This window comes from Xylocopa sonorina, chromosome 4, assembly GCF_050948175.1.
Source record: "Xylocopa sonorina isolate GNS202 chromosome 4, iyXylSono1_principal, whole genome shotgun sequence".
Taxonomy (NCBI): Eukaryota; Metazoa; Arthropoda; class Insecta; order Hymenoptera; family Apidae; genus Xylocopa; species Xylocopa sonorina.
This window is the reverse complement of record NC_135196.1, coordinates 12,711,521-12,726,997: the sequence shown is the minus strand read 5'-3', so window position 1 is coordinate 12,726,997 and position 15,477 is coordinate 12,711,521. Positions and strand designations below refer to the sequence as shown.

Below are 15,477 nucleotides of genomic sequence, written 5' to 3'. Positions count from 1 at the left end.
GGATTCGCGAAAAAGGGAAGAAACGCGCGTTTCGTAATGTACGAGAACCAACTGGAACTGTAAGGTGTCGAAAAACCGTGACGCGCCTTTGGAGCTAAATCCGAGGGTAACAACAGCCGTCGACGTTATTGACGAGAAATGCTCGGGGAGACCGCCACCCCTGGCACGTAATTCCCGCGGTCGGGAACGAGCGTCGGAATAATTAATGCCCGCTGGGTGTTCCCACTTTTTTGGCGGGCTGCCACGCTGCAATGACGTGAGAAACTGAAACATCGGCCGCGCGAGAGACGCGGCTCCTTCGACCGGTTCCGTGGCTCGTTCCTCCGCGATAAACGCAAATGGAAGGCCGACAGCCCCGTCTGCACCCTGTGTAAACACGCGACGATGGGAGCCCGTTCGCGTACTCGAGGAGAGAAGCGGACAGACTTGTTTCAGCGCCCACGTGCTCGATCGTTATCGCTGGTCAATCCTTCGGGAGGTGAGAATCGAACGTGGTGGTCAGATCGCTCGGGAACGTCATAATCGCGACGCGTGCACGCATTGCTTTACCGTTGCCCCGTGAGAACGTCTACGAGCGTTCTCGTTGGTAACGAAGCTGGTGCGAACAACTTCAATTGCGTTTTGCATATTGCAGTTGGCCAGCGACGTCCGACGATTTCGTCGGTGACGCAGTGGGTCGCGATGTAACGAGCACGGTTGTAGGCTCAGGATATTCGCGTTACGAGGGCGGGGAGCGGATAAATTGCTCGTTGAAACAAAACGGTCTTGTCGATTCTGTTAGAGCCGCGTGGGCGGAGGATCGGAACCGTGGATCGCGCGTCTCTTCGCGATTTATATCTCAAAAGATCACAGGGATACCACTGTAACCACTTTGCCGAGGATGTACGCGACTCTTGTTTCGGCACTTTCGAATTACTCGCGAGCTTGTAGAATTTCGAAGACGTAAACGATGATCAGCGATCGTCCTGAGGATGCGCTCGATGGACTAGGGACTAACGATGCCGTAGAAATTAATAAAAATACGATAGAACCGAGCGTAGTAGAAATAATTGAGTTCGACATGCTCGTTTTGATCGTAACAGGCAGAAATCAGACATGTTGCTTACAATTCTGAAACATCATCCATCGGATGGTTCAACGTTTCCCCCAATGTTTCTGTATCCCTAAACCAACCACCCTCTGTTTGCGCAAACAATAGACAACAATCCACGTCACGTAACTTTCCGATGCCCCGATACTACATTGTCCCGCCGACGTTTCAATCGCTATGCCCAGTTACTATATCTACTACATATGATATACATCATTTTGCTGAACGTTTATACGATCGTACGCAGCATAATCCGATACACCTGCCACGCGTTCTAAATAAGGTATTCATATTCAGCCAACCTAATCGCCTTCTGGTCTGCGAAAAGAAACTTTAGCATTTCTGCACCATCGAACGCGAAGACTTGCCGATTTCGTTGAAGTGAAAAGCGTCGATTCGCGTTGACACCCCATCCAGCTGAATCGCGACTGCTCGAACACTCCACGCACGATGCGTGTCGATTCCGTAACGGTGTCAATGGCGATCGATGTCGTCGATCTATTCGACCGTGTTGTAACCTGGTACCGGCTAACCTTGGGCGCGAAAATTAATCAGAGGCGACATATGCGCGTGGGCGCGAACAACTTGTACCATTTATCAGTTAACGGTGTTTCTGGATTATCTGCTTGACCGGCTATCGAAACGGACGCACCTAATCGTGGCATAATGAGGGCTGTTCGCAAATTTAGATACATTAAATTTGGATGAAATCGCGCGGCTCGATGTTCAATCCCTCTTAACCCCTTTCGCGTGGATTATATGTGGAGTATGTATGATTATGTTTGATGCGCGTGGGAAGTGTTTGGCACAGTTCGAAACAGAATATTTCGGCGTGCTATAGATTACTGAAAATTAAATATCGCTCAATTTTTTTAGTACGTTGATGTTTCAGTACACTTTACTTTCTCCAAAATTTCCCATTCGATATTTCGATAAAGCTGTTACCTGCTCGAGAGGACTGAGTTACGCGAAAAGCAACTTTTATTCGAGCTAGTAAATAACACTTTAAGCGTCTAAATTTATTTTTTTCGTTTAATGGCCCGATAAAGTTCGCGATAGCTGCGTTACGTGTCCGCGAGATGTGAAAGCGACTCGGCGCGGGTGGTATTGCCACTTCGCTTCGTTATCAAAATTGCTGTTTCGTTTTCATTTTTTTCTCTCACTCTCCACCCTGGAGGTTGCGGCAGATTTTCTTGTTACGAAGCTCGTTGACCCACATCACGTTGCGTTTCGCGAACACATCGAGGATTTTTACCAAGGGCCTCCCTCGCTTATGCGTGATTCCACGAGCACCGCGAGGGTCGTAACTTAAAAACGCTTAACGTAATAAGCGATAACGGCCGAGTGGTAACGTCCGACGTTGGCTGTAACGTGGTACAGAGGTTTATGGAATCAACCACGCTAACAGCTTCCGTGATAAACAGAAAAAGGGTCGGATTATTCCGTTGAAAAGTAACTGGAACGATGTTCCGTATTTTTAGGCTGGAGCTGATAACGCAGAAATCTGTATCGCGTACGAATCATTTCCGTTCCGAAACGGAGCAATTTCCTAACGAGGCTCCGTTTCAGAGCTCTCATTCACGCGGAAAAATAACGAACTTCAAACACGGCCTCGCATCGATGTTCCACGCCGCGCACATGTTCTATACGCTGTCGCTTCATTGAGATTAATTAATATCTGGCAAAAGATGGTGGGACTAATATCACCGTCGATGGACATTCGTTTGTCCGAGACGAGTTTATTCAGCGTTCCATCCGATGGAAGTAAAACGATTTCCATAAATCCGGGTTCTGAACGCGAAACGATGCTGGTCCCTCGTATTTGCGGACGTACACGCCGCGCGTGGAATTAATTAACGGAAATGCGTGGGCGTTAACAAGCTTGTGCGGTTTCGGCCGTGCTTTTGACATGGGCACTCGTTAATCGGCGGCATTAACAGGTCGATATGAATCGTCGATAGGCCTCGAACCACCTCTCTCTCGTCCGAATGCTTTCGCCTCGTACGTTATCGTCTTGTAATATCTATCCGTGATCGGTCGGAGGCGAGGCGAACCTATAATCCGGTGATATAGAATCCGAGACCGCGGGTCCAGGTATTAATTAAAGCCCTTTCAGCTTTGCGGAGGAGGTCGGCTCGTTAACTCACCTACGCGAGGAAACGACGTGATTTAGGGATGCGTTTATCCACGCGCGGAGCTCTTTCTGGGCTGCCTCTCCTCGAGGCGGCGTGCATATAAGATATTCGAAAGGAGAGCACCAGACTTTTATATCAAACGCAGTCTTCTGACGTAATAAATAACGCCTTGATCGAAAAATTCATTCAGAACTGATGCGTCGCGGATGTATCGCGTTATTAAATTGTTCCCGTTCAGCTACCGCCGACTCTGTTAGACGCGCTTCGTACAGTCTAGCGAACTTCCTGTTCCGTGTCACTCCGTCGGTCTATTGTCTAAGAGCCGCGGCAAAGGCGAGCTATTTCTTCATGAAGATACCCTGGCATTCTTTCCACGGCACAAAGGAACGGGGCCAAAATAAATTCGCAAAGCCAAGGTTAAAATCGATGCAGTAGTCGTTTAGCTGGGCCACCGGCAAGAGACGAGGCAGGCAGGGGTGAATGGGGAGGGTGCTCGTAAAACGTGGAAAAGGGAAACGATAGAAGGGAAATACAGTGCTGTGCAAAAGTCTCGAATCGTCTGCGGATCAAATTCTATCGCGTAGCATAATACGCGTGGACAGTATCGCGAAATAATTTAACTATTCGTTCATCTACCAAAGAGTCCCATATTTTTTTCAAAATTCACGCTTAAATTAAAATCGTAACCAGATAGTTCTCGAAAGCAATATTATCAATAGAAAATGGCAAAGGTGAAACGAGTAATTCGTCTGTATTAGTTTTATCTGTAAAATCAATAGCATGGACGGTCTAATACTTTTGTACAGAACTGTAAAAGAGGGAAGATGAAGCAGAAGCGAAGAAGGGTAAGGTCGCGAGGGTGGTTCGAGCGCGGAAAGGCGACGAGGAAGAGGAAGGGGTTCTGCGTTTGGCAGATCGTGGATATTGGAGGGAGGGCCAGGCGAGGTCGTAGAAGACGATCTCGGAGGGCTTGTCCTCCTTCATTCGAATTCGTCCTTACGCTACTGAGATTTCTCTTCTCTCCAACTTTTGCCAGAGCAATCACGTTCCGCGAGCCCCTGGCTGCTGGTAACGCGAACGGATAACCGTGCACGCGCCTTTAATAAGAATCGAATTTTTGTCAGATGGCTCACGTAGACCGCTGACAATTTCGTCTGGAGGACGACGATTGTCGATGAGAACCTGCGAGCGTTATCAAGCTGTTAGCAGTTAAATTTTTTTCACCACCGTCGCTATGAAATTGCGACCAAAGTGTCGAGATATTTAAACTCTGAGCCTAACTCGATGAACGGCAGTCAAGTAGTTAGGAGTGGCATTTAACTCCGTTTTACCAATCGACCCCGAAACCCAATTCAGTCTTATCATATCCTTCTACCGCGCTTGCGGCCCTTTGCAATCGCTCTCTCGCACTTCGATAACTCCGTTTGTACTATCGTTTCATCCGTTCGCCTCTGACCTCTCGACTGAACCTATAAACGTATCCAATGTCACCTGTCCGATACCCACTGACCGAAATAAAATCCACGCGACGCGTTAATTGCCTCGTCGAACTTTTATCGAGACCGGCGGGAGGAAGAGGAGGAGCGCGAGCGTCGAGGAGCAGCCTCTATCCGGTAGCAAGGCTGGCAATTAAATTCCTGGGGCCACGTCTGGAGTCCCGATAGACACGGAGCAACTGATAACCACGCGCGTGCCTCTAATGAGGAATCGGAGGTGCGCGTTCTACCCCTCGGCCCAGCCAGCCGCAGCATCGTTTGTTGCGTGTACACCGCCGTCCAAAAGTACCCGTTCACTTGAGAGGATCTTCGAGGGGGTGTAATTTTCATTAGAGAATTGCTTCCAAACGTAAAATGCACTATGCGCGTATAATGCGTATTCGATAAATTGATCGAAGCTCGCGATGCTTAAGTCCAGCGTATAAGAGCGATATTTTCTAAATTTGATCGAAGCCCGCAATGTCTAAGTCCAGCGTGTAAGCGTATAAGAGTAATATTTTCAAAAGTCTTTCCACGATATGGGGAGGGTGGTTTGGCTTAAAGACTTTTGCTCGACGCTGTATTCCGCTCCACCCGCCGCCCTTTTCTCTTTCGCCCTCGCTCACTTTCGTTCGCTTGTTATTACTAGACGTTAATCTCGCCGGCACGGCAGGCAGGCGTAATTCAAGAAGCCTGCCCTCGTTACAGTAGCATTTTACCGTCGCTGCTCGATAATAGAAACGTTCGTCGAGGGTTGTTGGCTACGTGACGCGATGTCAATTCTGGAACTGATGTTTTACAGGCGGTGGTACACGAGTCCTGAGGGAGACGCGTGCCACGTGTGATCTTGACTGACTCGCGTTCATCGGTAGGGCTGGCGGTATTTCGGAAATTCCAAATGAATTCCCGACATTTAATCACGGCCAGATAGAAAAGGGGCGCGGAAACGATTTTTCTTGTCCCATTAAATTCTTTTTCTCAGCGCGATGGTTGAAAAAATTAGTTTTCCATCGGGAACCATACGGAGAGCCTGGACTTTAAAAAAAGAACAGAAGGAGGAGCAGAAGAGGAGAAGTGACGTCCACCAGTGCTCGCTCGATCGCTTTGGAAACACTTCATCAGCTTACACATTCTTGGATCTTCCACGAAACTATCCTTCCACTCTTTACGATCCCACGGTTATCTTACGAGCTGCTCGCATAAACCATACTCCCGGGCAAACTTCTGGATTTCCTCTGGCAACCGTTCGGTGGAAAGAAAATATCGAACGAAAATTACACGAACTTCCATCGCGTCCACGAAACGCAAAGGTTGCGATCGATTCGATTAGCGTCTCGCGGTGGCGGAGTTGCTTTTTCACAAAAAAGAGCGTTTAACTTCGAATTTTGCAAGTCACAGTATTCCGATTAAAAGTATTTAGCTTATAAAATACTCCTACCCAGCAATCACGGGGACCGTTAAAAATAATGCACCTTATTCATGATTACAGTAATAGTCCGTCTGTAACGTAATCATAAAGTTGCTTTAACTACAACCTTCGTCGCGTTTCATTCGCATAAAAATCCAGCTGCCAAGAACGAAACGTACGCGACGAACATCGAATTCAATTTCCGTACTTCGCGAACTTGTACATCCGGAAATCTTTCGTGCCTAATGGAATGCGATCTATGAACCGATCAAAAAGTAACAGCGAGCGTTGCCAAGCACAGTTTAACGATCGCGTGGTCTGTCAACGATCAGGCTCGGATCAACTTTTTGAATAACGCATTAATATCCCCTTAGAGAACCCGTTCGATCTCCCAACTTGACGCGCCCCAACCGGACCTCGAATCGTCCTCAATTGGCAGCGATCGCCGCAGCTGCGCGTGAATATTCACGTTGCAGTGTCAATAGGGAGAGAGAGAGAGAGAGAGAGAGAGAGAGAGAGAGAGCGCAGCGATGGTGGTAGCGGTAGTTGCAACCCCGGGACAACCACGCGACGCCTTATTATGTAAATTTAATGACGTAGTCGATTCGATGCACGCGCTGCCGGACCGTTCCCATGGCCGGGATCGCGCGTGCGTGCGGCACAGCCTTAAGCTTTTCCACCGTGGAACACCTGATAAACCGCGCGACATTTGGAAATGTCAGCCTGATAAACACGCCGCTCACGCGGGGGTTTATTCCAGCCCGTTCTTCTCACGGGGACAAGAGCAGGAAGGAGAAAATTCATTTTTCCTTCTTTCCTTGCTCACCCCTCTCGCTTTTAAATGGGACCAGAGCGTTTAACGTCGGGGACGTTGTGGATGAAACGAGAGAACGAATGCTCGGTTTTGTCGGGAGGGAGCGAGTACGCGTGAGAGATCACGAGCTCGATAGATTGTTCATTTTTTACTGTACATTATGTGTATCAGTTACCGAGCTACGTGTGTGTAAAATGTTCCTCGAGATCTTGGTAAAAGTCCGGTGTAAGTGATACTTTATGAGAAACCGTGCAGCGAGCAGTTGATAACTGATTAGCGTGCACGTTTGAGATATTAAGAACGTGGCAGTGGTTGCCGCGTCGGTTAAAGCGACAAAGCTTCGCGGAGCATCTCCTTTTGTTATTCCTGAAGAAAACCTATGGATGGACGGTCGTTCTTGTTTTAAAACCGGCGAAAGTGTTGCTCGATGAAAATCGATCGTCGCTCGAAATAGAGAGGAAACGAGAGAGGAGGAAGAGGAGAAGGTGAAAGCTTTTATCACGCGAACAGCAGGCCGATCAGCGGATAAGCCGCGATTTCGTGGTGGTAATCGATACACGCGGTTCTAGAGCCTCTAGGTGCATGAATTTACGCGGGGATAAATTTAGCGTACACCGATTTGCATGAGCCGCTTTGATAAGTGCCTTCACCCCCCCCCCCCCTAACCTCACCCCGTTGGCTGGCTCGAGGAAAATGTACGGCTTTCGCGTCCACGTACCAATTTTCGTGGCGTCAACTTTTTCCCTCTTAATTGCGAGGACGACGACAACGGGGACGGTCACTTTAAAAAAGTTCCGCGTTTCCCACGGCCATAATTCGGGGACGCATTGAATATTTCACGCGATCCTCCTGCTCTCAGCGACGGTTGACGGTCCCGTGATTTATCAGGCGAATATACGGTCGAACCCAGTTAGCGATCCTTCCAACGGGCGAAGGGCCCTCGTTGGAATTTTCATATTCACCCGGTGGAATTAAACGTTCCCACCCCCACCCCCTTGGGCGGCGCGCCGTTCCGGTAGCTACGTTGACACTTCCCGTTCGCTTTATTCCGTTTGAAGTATGCGCTGCAAAGTGAATTTCGCGAAAGTGTCACGAGGTTACGTGGACGGAAAGAGAAATGTATTAATAAGGGATATTATTAGAGTACGTAGTTCGACGAGGGCCCTGTGTTCAAAAGTGCTGAATATATTTCATGCAGACGCGCAGTTTGACGAATCCCTTTCGAATGCTTCCGCGATACTTTTCGAGTTGACAGTTTAATGATGTTTTTTATGGACGTATTAAGCGGGTTCGCGCGCGCGAGATGTTCGATTCTGCACTATTTTTCGTATATCTCGAAGAAAAATTACCTAAAGGTTCGCTTTTGAAACTCCATCTGTATTGTTCGCGTGATTTTTACCTTATTTCCGCGGGAACGCTCTGTAATTCGAAAACGCGAGCGAGCTCCCGCGAAATTCCAAAGGCGCGGCGCTGCGCGGCAATTTCCTGCGTCTCGCGCGATGAGAAATTTCCTCGCGTCACGATTTGGAAACGTCAGCGTGACAAATACGTTCGGCGTGATAATGCAGTTGCGTGACACCGGCCCGCTACTCCAGAGGGATGTTTTCCTCGCTCTGCTCCTTTTTTTTTTTTTTTCTCCACCGCGCTCGTGCGCGGGACAATCAATTTCAGTCAAAAATGCCCGCTTTATATATCCCCGCGGCGTCTCTTCTAGGCGCGGCGCGTTCTCCTATCGTCCGCATAAAACGGCACAATGGAACAACGCGCGTAGAACAAAAATGGAAGCGAAAGAGTGAAAAAAACAAAAAAGAAAAAAAAAAAAGAACGGAACCCGCATTATCGGTTCGCACGCAACAGGGACAAAAGGAAACGCAACGGACGGATTACCGGGACCAATAAAAACACTCGATTGCCTCCATTAATCGAATAATCGGTCGGGAAAAGAGTGTTATGGAAGGGCAAAATTCCATTGGAATATTACACTCGTCCGGGCGACGAACCGTGAACGAAAAACGCTCGTATCGCCAGTCATTACCAGACGGAAAAACAAGACCCGTTTCCCATACTCCGCGCTCTATACAATGGACAATAAAAAGACGAGGGGGTTTCGTCGAGGCGCATCGCGTCACGTTCGAATTCACCGAGCATTTCGCGATACTCCGCGATCGCAGAAATCGTCCCGCGAGAGATCGAGCGACAAGGGAGGTTTCTCGTTTAAAATCCGGCGAAGAAATCGGCGCGGAAACGGGGGGAAAATCCTGCCCGTCCGCCGGGCCGCACGGACTGGTTTCAAGCCGAAGAAAAACTGCGCGAGTGCCGACGAGAAGAGAATAAGGCGGCAAGGAAAGAATACCACCCACCTCGACCACCACCGTAGCAATACGTGTACTCGTTATAGTCCATGGACGGCCTCTTGAGTAATCCCTCGCTGGGCACTAGGTCCAACAACGCCGTGGGATCGCACATCGAGACGAATTTTGATCCTCTTTCGTCATTTACATCGGAGCATGCACTCCTCTGATAAACGAGCAGCGGCTCCTCGCTGTTCCGCTGCTCCTTCGACCACAAGTTCAGTATTTTGCGTTCTCTTCTGTCTTCGAGGTCGTGGAAAACGGCGGTACCAGCACTGTGCGCGCGTACGCGCACCGAGGTTAACGGGAAAATATACGCGCGCACATGACGCACAATCGAGTTCGAAACGGAACGGGAAAACAATAGAACCTCGCTGGTTTTATTCGTTCCTGGTGGACACACGGCTCTGTACAAAACGATCCTTCCGGTTTCGACTTCAAAGAGATCGCACCACGAGACGTCGATGGACGGCGTCTACGCGCGACGAGCTGCACGCGAAACCGCGCCACAGGTCACAAATTAAACTTGGCCGTCGCGTGTTCGCGCGAAATACGACGATCCATGGAAAGTTGCGAGAATTACCATTCGCGCACCTGCTGTATCCCGCTATCAGCCAGCGTCGAGAGAAAAAAATTGCTGGCTCTCCTTGCCAACCGGTTCACGCACCCGTTCCCTCGTTCTTTTTTCCCAATCGTTTCTATCTCCTCTCGATGATATCAAACGCACTGTGGAAAGTCGAGCGGATTCGAACCTCGAATCGATTCAATCTCGCACGGGTGCACGAGTTTGTTTTCAGCGTTCGCGAATATCCGAAAGGGGCTGCACGCGTCCGTCGAATCTGCACCCCTAAACAACCGCACTCCCGGGGACACCTGCACTGGACCACGGAGCTAAAAAACGAACGACCAAAGGAATTTCTGTTTGTTTATTTCAACTATGCCACGATTGCACAAGTTTGATACCACGGGACACCAGATTGGCCGGACAGAGACACCGGAAATCGATTCACGGACGATCAGAATGGACCACGTAGCGTTAATGTCCTCGAAAGTGACGGGGACGTCGCGCAATCGGCACTTTTTTCCTCAGTTTCGTTGCGATGTCGACGATTCGAAATGATCGATTGACTGAATCTGAGGATTTCAATCTCTCGACTCGCTCATGGACCACTCGTGACGACCTTGTTCCGCGTTGTTGACGCTAAGGGTTGAAAATTTCGCAGCACCCACAAGTCCGAAGTCTCCTCTCTCTTCGACGGTGTACAAATTTCTATCCTTCGTTTGTCTTGTTCGAAACGCTCGAAAATTTCCAATTCGCATCACAAGTATACAAAGATTCACAAGACACACTGGTGGATTATCTATCCAGCAACATTGACCAGCAACGTTGAACGGTAACACTTTCCCGTGAAATATTAATCGAGCTCGTAGCGACGGTCGGTTTCGAATCGAAGGGGTGATTCCCTCCGCGAGGTGTGACGAGTAGCGTGGAACCGAGACGAAGACGATCCACACGCTTGCGCGGTCTGTGACAGACTGAGGATACAGGGCCAAACCGATGACTCCCGACACTGTGGCGGATGGAGCCGACAGGAAGAGTGGGGAGTTAAACGAGCAGCAGGGAGATCTTTCGTGGAAGGGGTGCCTCGTGGAACTCTTCGGGGGCGTACGGCAGGGTAGAGAAATGGCGGTGAGGGTTGAGAGGGGAAGACAACAGCCGGTCCTCGGCGATCGCAGCATCCACTACTCCACCGACGCTGCAGTGGATTCCGTTCGAAGACGTTTCCGTACTGACTTCGATCCGGATCCTCTCTCTTTTCCCTTTCTTCGAGAGCCACCGCGAGTCTTCTCTTTTTCCTCTTTCACTTTCCCTTGTTATTACTCTAGCTACCTCTCCGCACCGCGTGTCCTCTCTTCTCCCTTTCGATCTCTGACCCATCGATCGCATCCTCCTTATGACGCGAACCCAATACGCGGCGCGAATCTACTCGAAAGTTGATTGAGAGTTTACGAGTTTCAAAAGCGAAGAGTTCTTCGTGTAAACCCGCGCTCGATTGGTTTCGGAGCAAGGCTCGAGCAACGAGATCCGGAAGGGATCGAGACGGTTGTTTTTATAAGAATAAATTTCGGTCGCTCGGGACGGGGATGGGTCGTGTCTCGCTGGTTGAAGAACGCCCCCGCAATGGGTGCGATAAATTGACTTGTCGGTGGTGCTTAACTCGTTCAGTGCCGTGTGAAGCTCGCTGTTTCGCGTGGAATAGATAAAGAATAGGGGATCGCCAAGACGGATTTCTGTTACGAATTAAAAAATTGTGCAATGTGTAATTCGATATCAATCGCGGGCAATATCGCGGGGAGCAAAACTAACCGATGTAATCTACTTCCCAGACATTTCAATCGTAAAACCATACGCTTTCCCGGCTTTATTTCTATGCTCGATCGATCGACGTCAACCGTGTCAATCTCGTTAATTGAAGTTGTATTGCGCGCTGTCTCATGTTTCCAACAACGCGCAAACTTTTTCTTCGTGTTCAACGTGTTCCGTATGAAACTAAATAAAGCTTGACTATCTGTATGATTGCCTTTGCCCCGTGGTTTTGCTTTCTTTCGCGTATTCAGTGGTACGACGACCAGAGCACGATGTACATCGCACTCGTTCAACGTTTAACGAACTTCTTATTTCATTCGCGACCCATTAACATCCGTAAAGCCTGGAAAAATCGAAATTGAACTGGCGCCAAAGGCAACGAAAATGATATACCCACGAGCTGTTCGCTCGGAAATGCTTAAGGGAATAGAACGCGTAACAAATGAAAAAGAAACCTTCGAGGTCAACGATAGGAACGTTTTTTAATTCAATTTCGTTGAACTTCTCTCGCCTCTGGTGATCTACAGAGGTTCCTTAATCAGTCGACGAGTCTCTATTTTCAGAAACACTGAGCCCCATTCAATCGTAAACAGTACTTTCATCGAACGCTCGGATGGATAACGTTATCCACGATAAGCTCGTTGAAACGAGTTATCGACGTCGTTTGCTCCGTGACACCGTGCCCTTCTTATTTACAGGGTAGACTTGTTTTTATCAGCCGCGGAACTTAGGTCGATCGCTTACGATCCGACCAGCCGCGAGCAACAGTTTCCACGGCAGCTTTACGCCATTCGCGGAATTAGCACTCGACTTGATGCCTTCGTAATGCATCGCGAATTAATGGCCGCGAGCGAGTTAATGAATCAATGATTGGCGTAACGAGACGTGAATGGGCCACCAGGCTACGTGAATGCTCGCGCGTACGTTGACCAACCGGCAAAGTATCCACAATGTGACTCGTCCCAGTTTTTCCCCCCCTTATTCCTGCGCGAATCGACTAGAGATTGTGCTAATACTCGTAATTAAAAATAATTGGACAAAAAGCTGATATAGTTTCAAGTAGAATCCTGACGTGGTTGATCCATGAAGATGTACGATACTACGAATCGGTAGTTCATTCATCGATGGTACCGATACGAGAGGAACTGAATGAATTTTCTGTCCCCGTGGAATGAAATACAGTTCCGCTCGATACAATTGGCTTCTGTACGGGTCGATCGTTCCTGCTGGATCTTACGAGTAGTACGAGCGATTGGTTGGCTCTCAACATCCGACTTCTTATCGTCCTCTGACCCATTTCCAAGCGTAATTACGCGAATCGCGTCTATCTATTTAAAAGTACCGGGTATCGGTCATCGTTCGCCGCCGCGATGGATAATTTAATCGAGGTGCCATTAGTCTGAATCGAGGATGAACGCCGTCGAGAGGTCGGCAGGTGGTCAAGAAACGGGTGGAACTTTTATCCACAAGGTGCGCGAGGCGTGTAAGCTGCTCTGGGAAAGATGTCGATCGATTTTCGGGCGTTTAGCGTTCGTTAAAATAATTTAAATTATTCAGGCATTAAATTAATCCTGAGAGGGGACAGATGAAGATCGCGGCAGGTGTCGCGTGTCAGATTTTTATTCCACCCGTGTGTGTGCGTGTGTGTGTTTATGGAAAGGTGTTTCGTATCCGTGCTTTTTATTGCAACACGATTTCTGTCATTCGAAAACTGCCACTTCCACTTTGCGGTATATAGCTTCTTGTCACTCTCGCAACACGTGTGCTGTCTGTTAAAAATTGCTCTGAAACCACGGTGCAAACGATCGCCCCTAATCGTCATCGAGAGCATCAACGCGCGACTAAAACCGTAACATCGGTAACCGTGGCCAATGGCCGCGTACGTCAGTGTAAATCGACTTTTTATCGGTCCCCTGCGTGGACACGCCTCGAGGCTGGTGCAACGGGGCACTCTCGTCGTAAGAAAGAAGAGGAGAGAGAGAGAGAGCGGGCATTAAAAAGAAAAAAGAAGGGTAATCGTTGTATCTCGGCGAGTTTATGTCTCTATGTGTAGACGCGTGCATAGGAGTAGCAGCGGGAACGAAGGCGGACGGACCCTCCCTGGGTCTCGCGCTTAATCCCTTTAATCCACTATCGGCTGTAAAATAGTGAGTTAAGCCAATAAAAACGGTGAAGCACGGTTGAGCCGCGCGGGAGGTCCGGCCAAGTCGTGTGTGATGATGCTGAAGAGCAGGCTCGAACGATCGGAAAAGGGTTGCGCCGGGCAGCGAACGAAAAACTCTTACAGGCGAGGCTACCCCGCGGCCACGTACCATCTGCATGCGAGAATGATTGGTCCGTAAATTACGCGGCTCTAGGCAATGACTCTTCCTCGTTGCGCGCCTTCATCGTGAGCCGCGTTGTTCTACAGAATTTCTCCTCCGCTTTACCACCCATTCTTTTTTCCCTCTTCCTCTTCTTCTCATTCGACAGCTTCGAAAACTTTCTCGCACGGCATCGCGTCGTAGCCGTAGGCTTGGATAAACACGCGGTTCCGTGAGGGTAATGTGCGAGAGCTCTCCGTGAGAGGAGACCGCGGGTAATAACGTACCGTTGCGAAAGGTTTCGCTCGAAACGCCGCTACAGAGATCAGCAGGAATTCCTGGGACCCTCGCGTACGAGGAAAGCCACGATAATCGCGATGCGAGAAGGATGGCTCCGCGTGAACACTGTTTTCGCTCGGTCTGGTCAATTTTTGCGACGCTGCACTTACATTTGGGTGCGCGTGCACCCAACGCTGAAACCACCGTCGAGGCTGCACCGTCGAGAGTCTTTCCCGTTCAAACTCTCATCTATCTTGATCACCGCGTAATACACGAATCATACTTTCAGCATCGAGTATATCTCACCGTTATCGACACGTCGCTTAATTGCAACCCGTTCTAAGAAACGGGCACGTCCCGGCCATTGAAACTTGCGCGATCAATCTTCCATCCCAGCATCCGAGCTGTTTACCATTTACCACGGGCGTAACTTGTGCGTAACATATCCTTTTTTTCTCCCCCAAGTTCCGTCGCAAGATTCACGAGACTGGCCGTGGCGGGCGATCTTTTTCTTATGTGGTCACGGCCGCGTTTAGAACCGGGCTAACAGTTATGAAGCACGACGGGAACGTGCCGCGAAAGTTCCGTCGCTTGAACGCTCTTTGCGAAGATTCTAACAGCGTCTGTGTGTACATACATACGCGCCGTTCCCACGACAAATGTGTAAAGTTGCGCGGGGTGCAAAACCCTGCGGAGCGTTGCGCCCCGACGGAAACTCCGTCCCCCGGCTACGGCGCGCGATAAAAGATTCGGTCATCGTGATTCCATTTATCTTGCCACGAGCATCTCCATCATGGACGAGGCGATTCGAGCAATCTCGCAGCAGCCCCGTAAGAGCACGCTCTCTTCTCGTCGGCACGACTTCATTCTCTTTGGCTGGGGAGAAGAAGATGAAGAGGAACGAAGAGAGGAGGGGCAAAGGTACGCGATATAGACCCGCATAAAGATGAGATCAAACATCGAGTTCGAATCCGTCTGTATAATTTCGGAGGTCTCGCGAAGAGTTTGGACGAGCGAGGAATTAGTATCCGAAGTTCGCGTCCTCGATGGAATCGTTTTTTTAGAGGGGATTCGTTTCGCCAGACCCCATCGATTTGTTCCAATCACGTATTCAGTGTTCGTGAAAATATAAACTGCACTCAGTTTCAAATCAAATAACAAATGGACCATCAAATATTCGCGATGCGATTGTCGTCATCGTTCGACTCGAGTCCTGAAAAGCTGGATAGTCGTTGGAACAGCTTTTCCGATGAC

The 15,477-nt window shown here is 49.2% G+C and overlaps 1 protein-coding gene across 9 annotated transcripts in view; it reads right to left on the bottom strand.

Annotated features, from left to right (window-relative positions):
- The window catches only part of Ten-m (teneurin transmembrane protein Ten-m), a 324,269-nt gene that overhangs the window by 32,286 nt on the left and 276,506 nt on the right, over positions 1 to 15,477 (bottom strand). For 2 of the 9 annotated variants that reach the window (XM_076893497.1, XM_076893500.1), the window contains exon 1: positions 9,283 to 9,548. The exons of the other annotated variants lie outside the window; for them this stretch is intronic. In XM_076893497.1, the coding sequence (XP_076749612.1) occupies positions 9,283 to 9,388 (106 nt within the window). In that variant the 5' untranslated portion in view covers positions 9,389 to 9,548. Of the gene's footprint in view, positions 1 to 9,282; positions 9,549 to 15,477 lie in introns of those variants that run through there. 9 annotated transcript variants of the gene reach the window in all.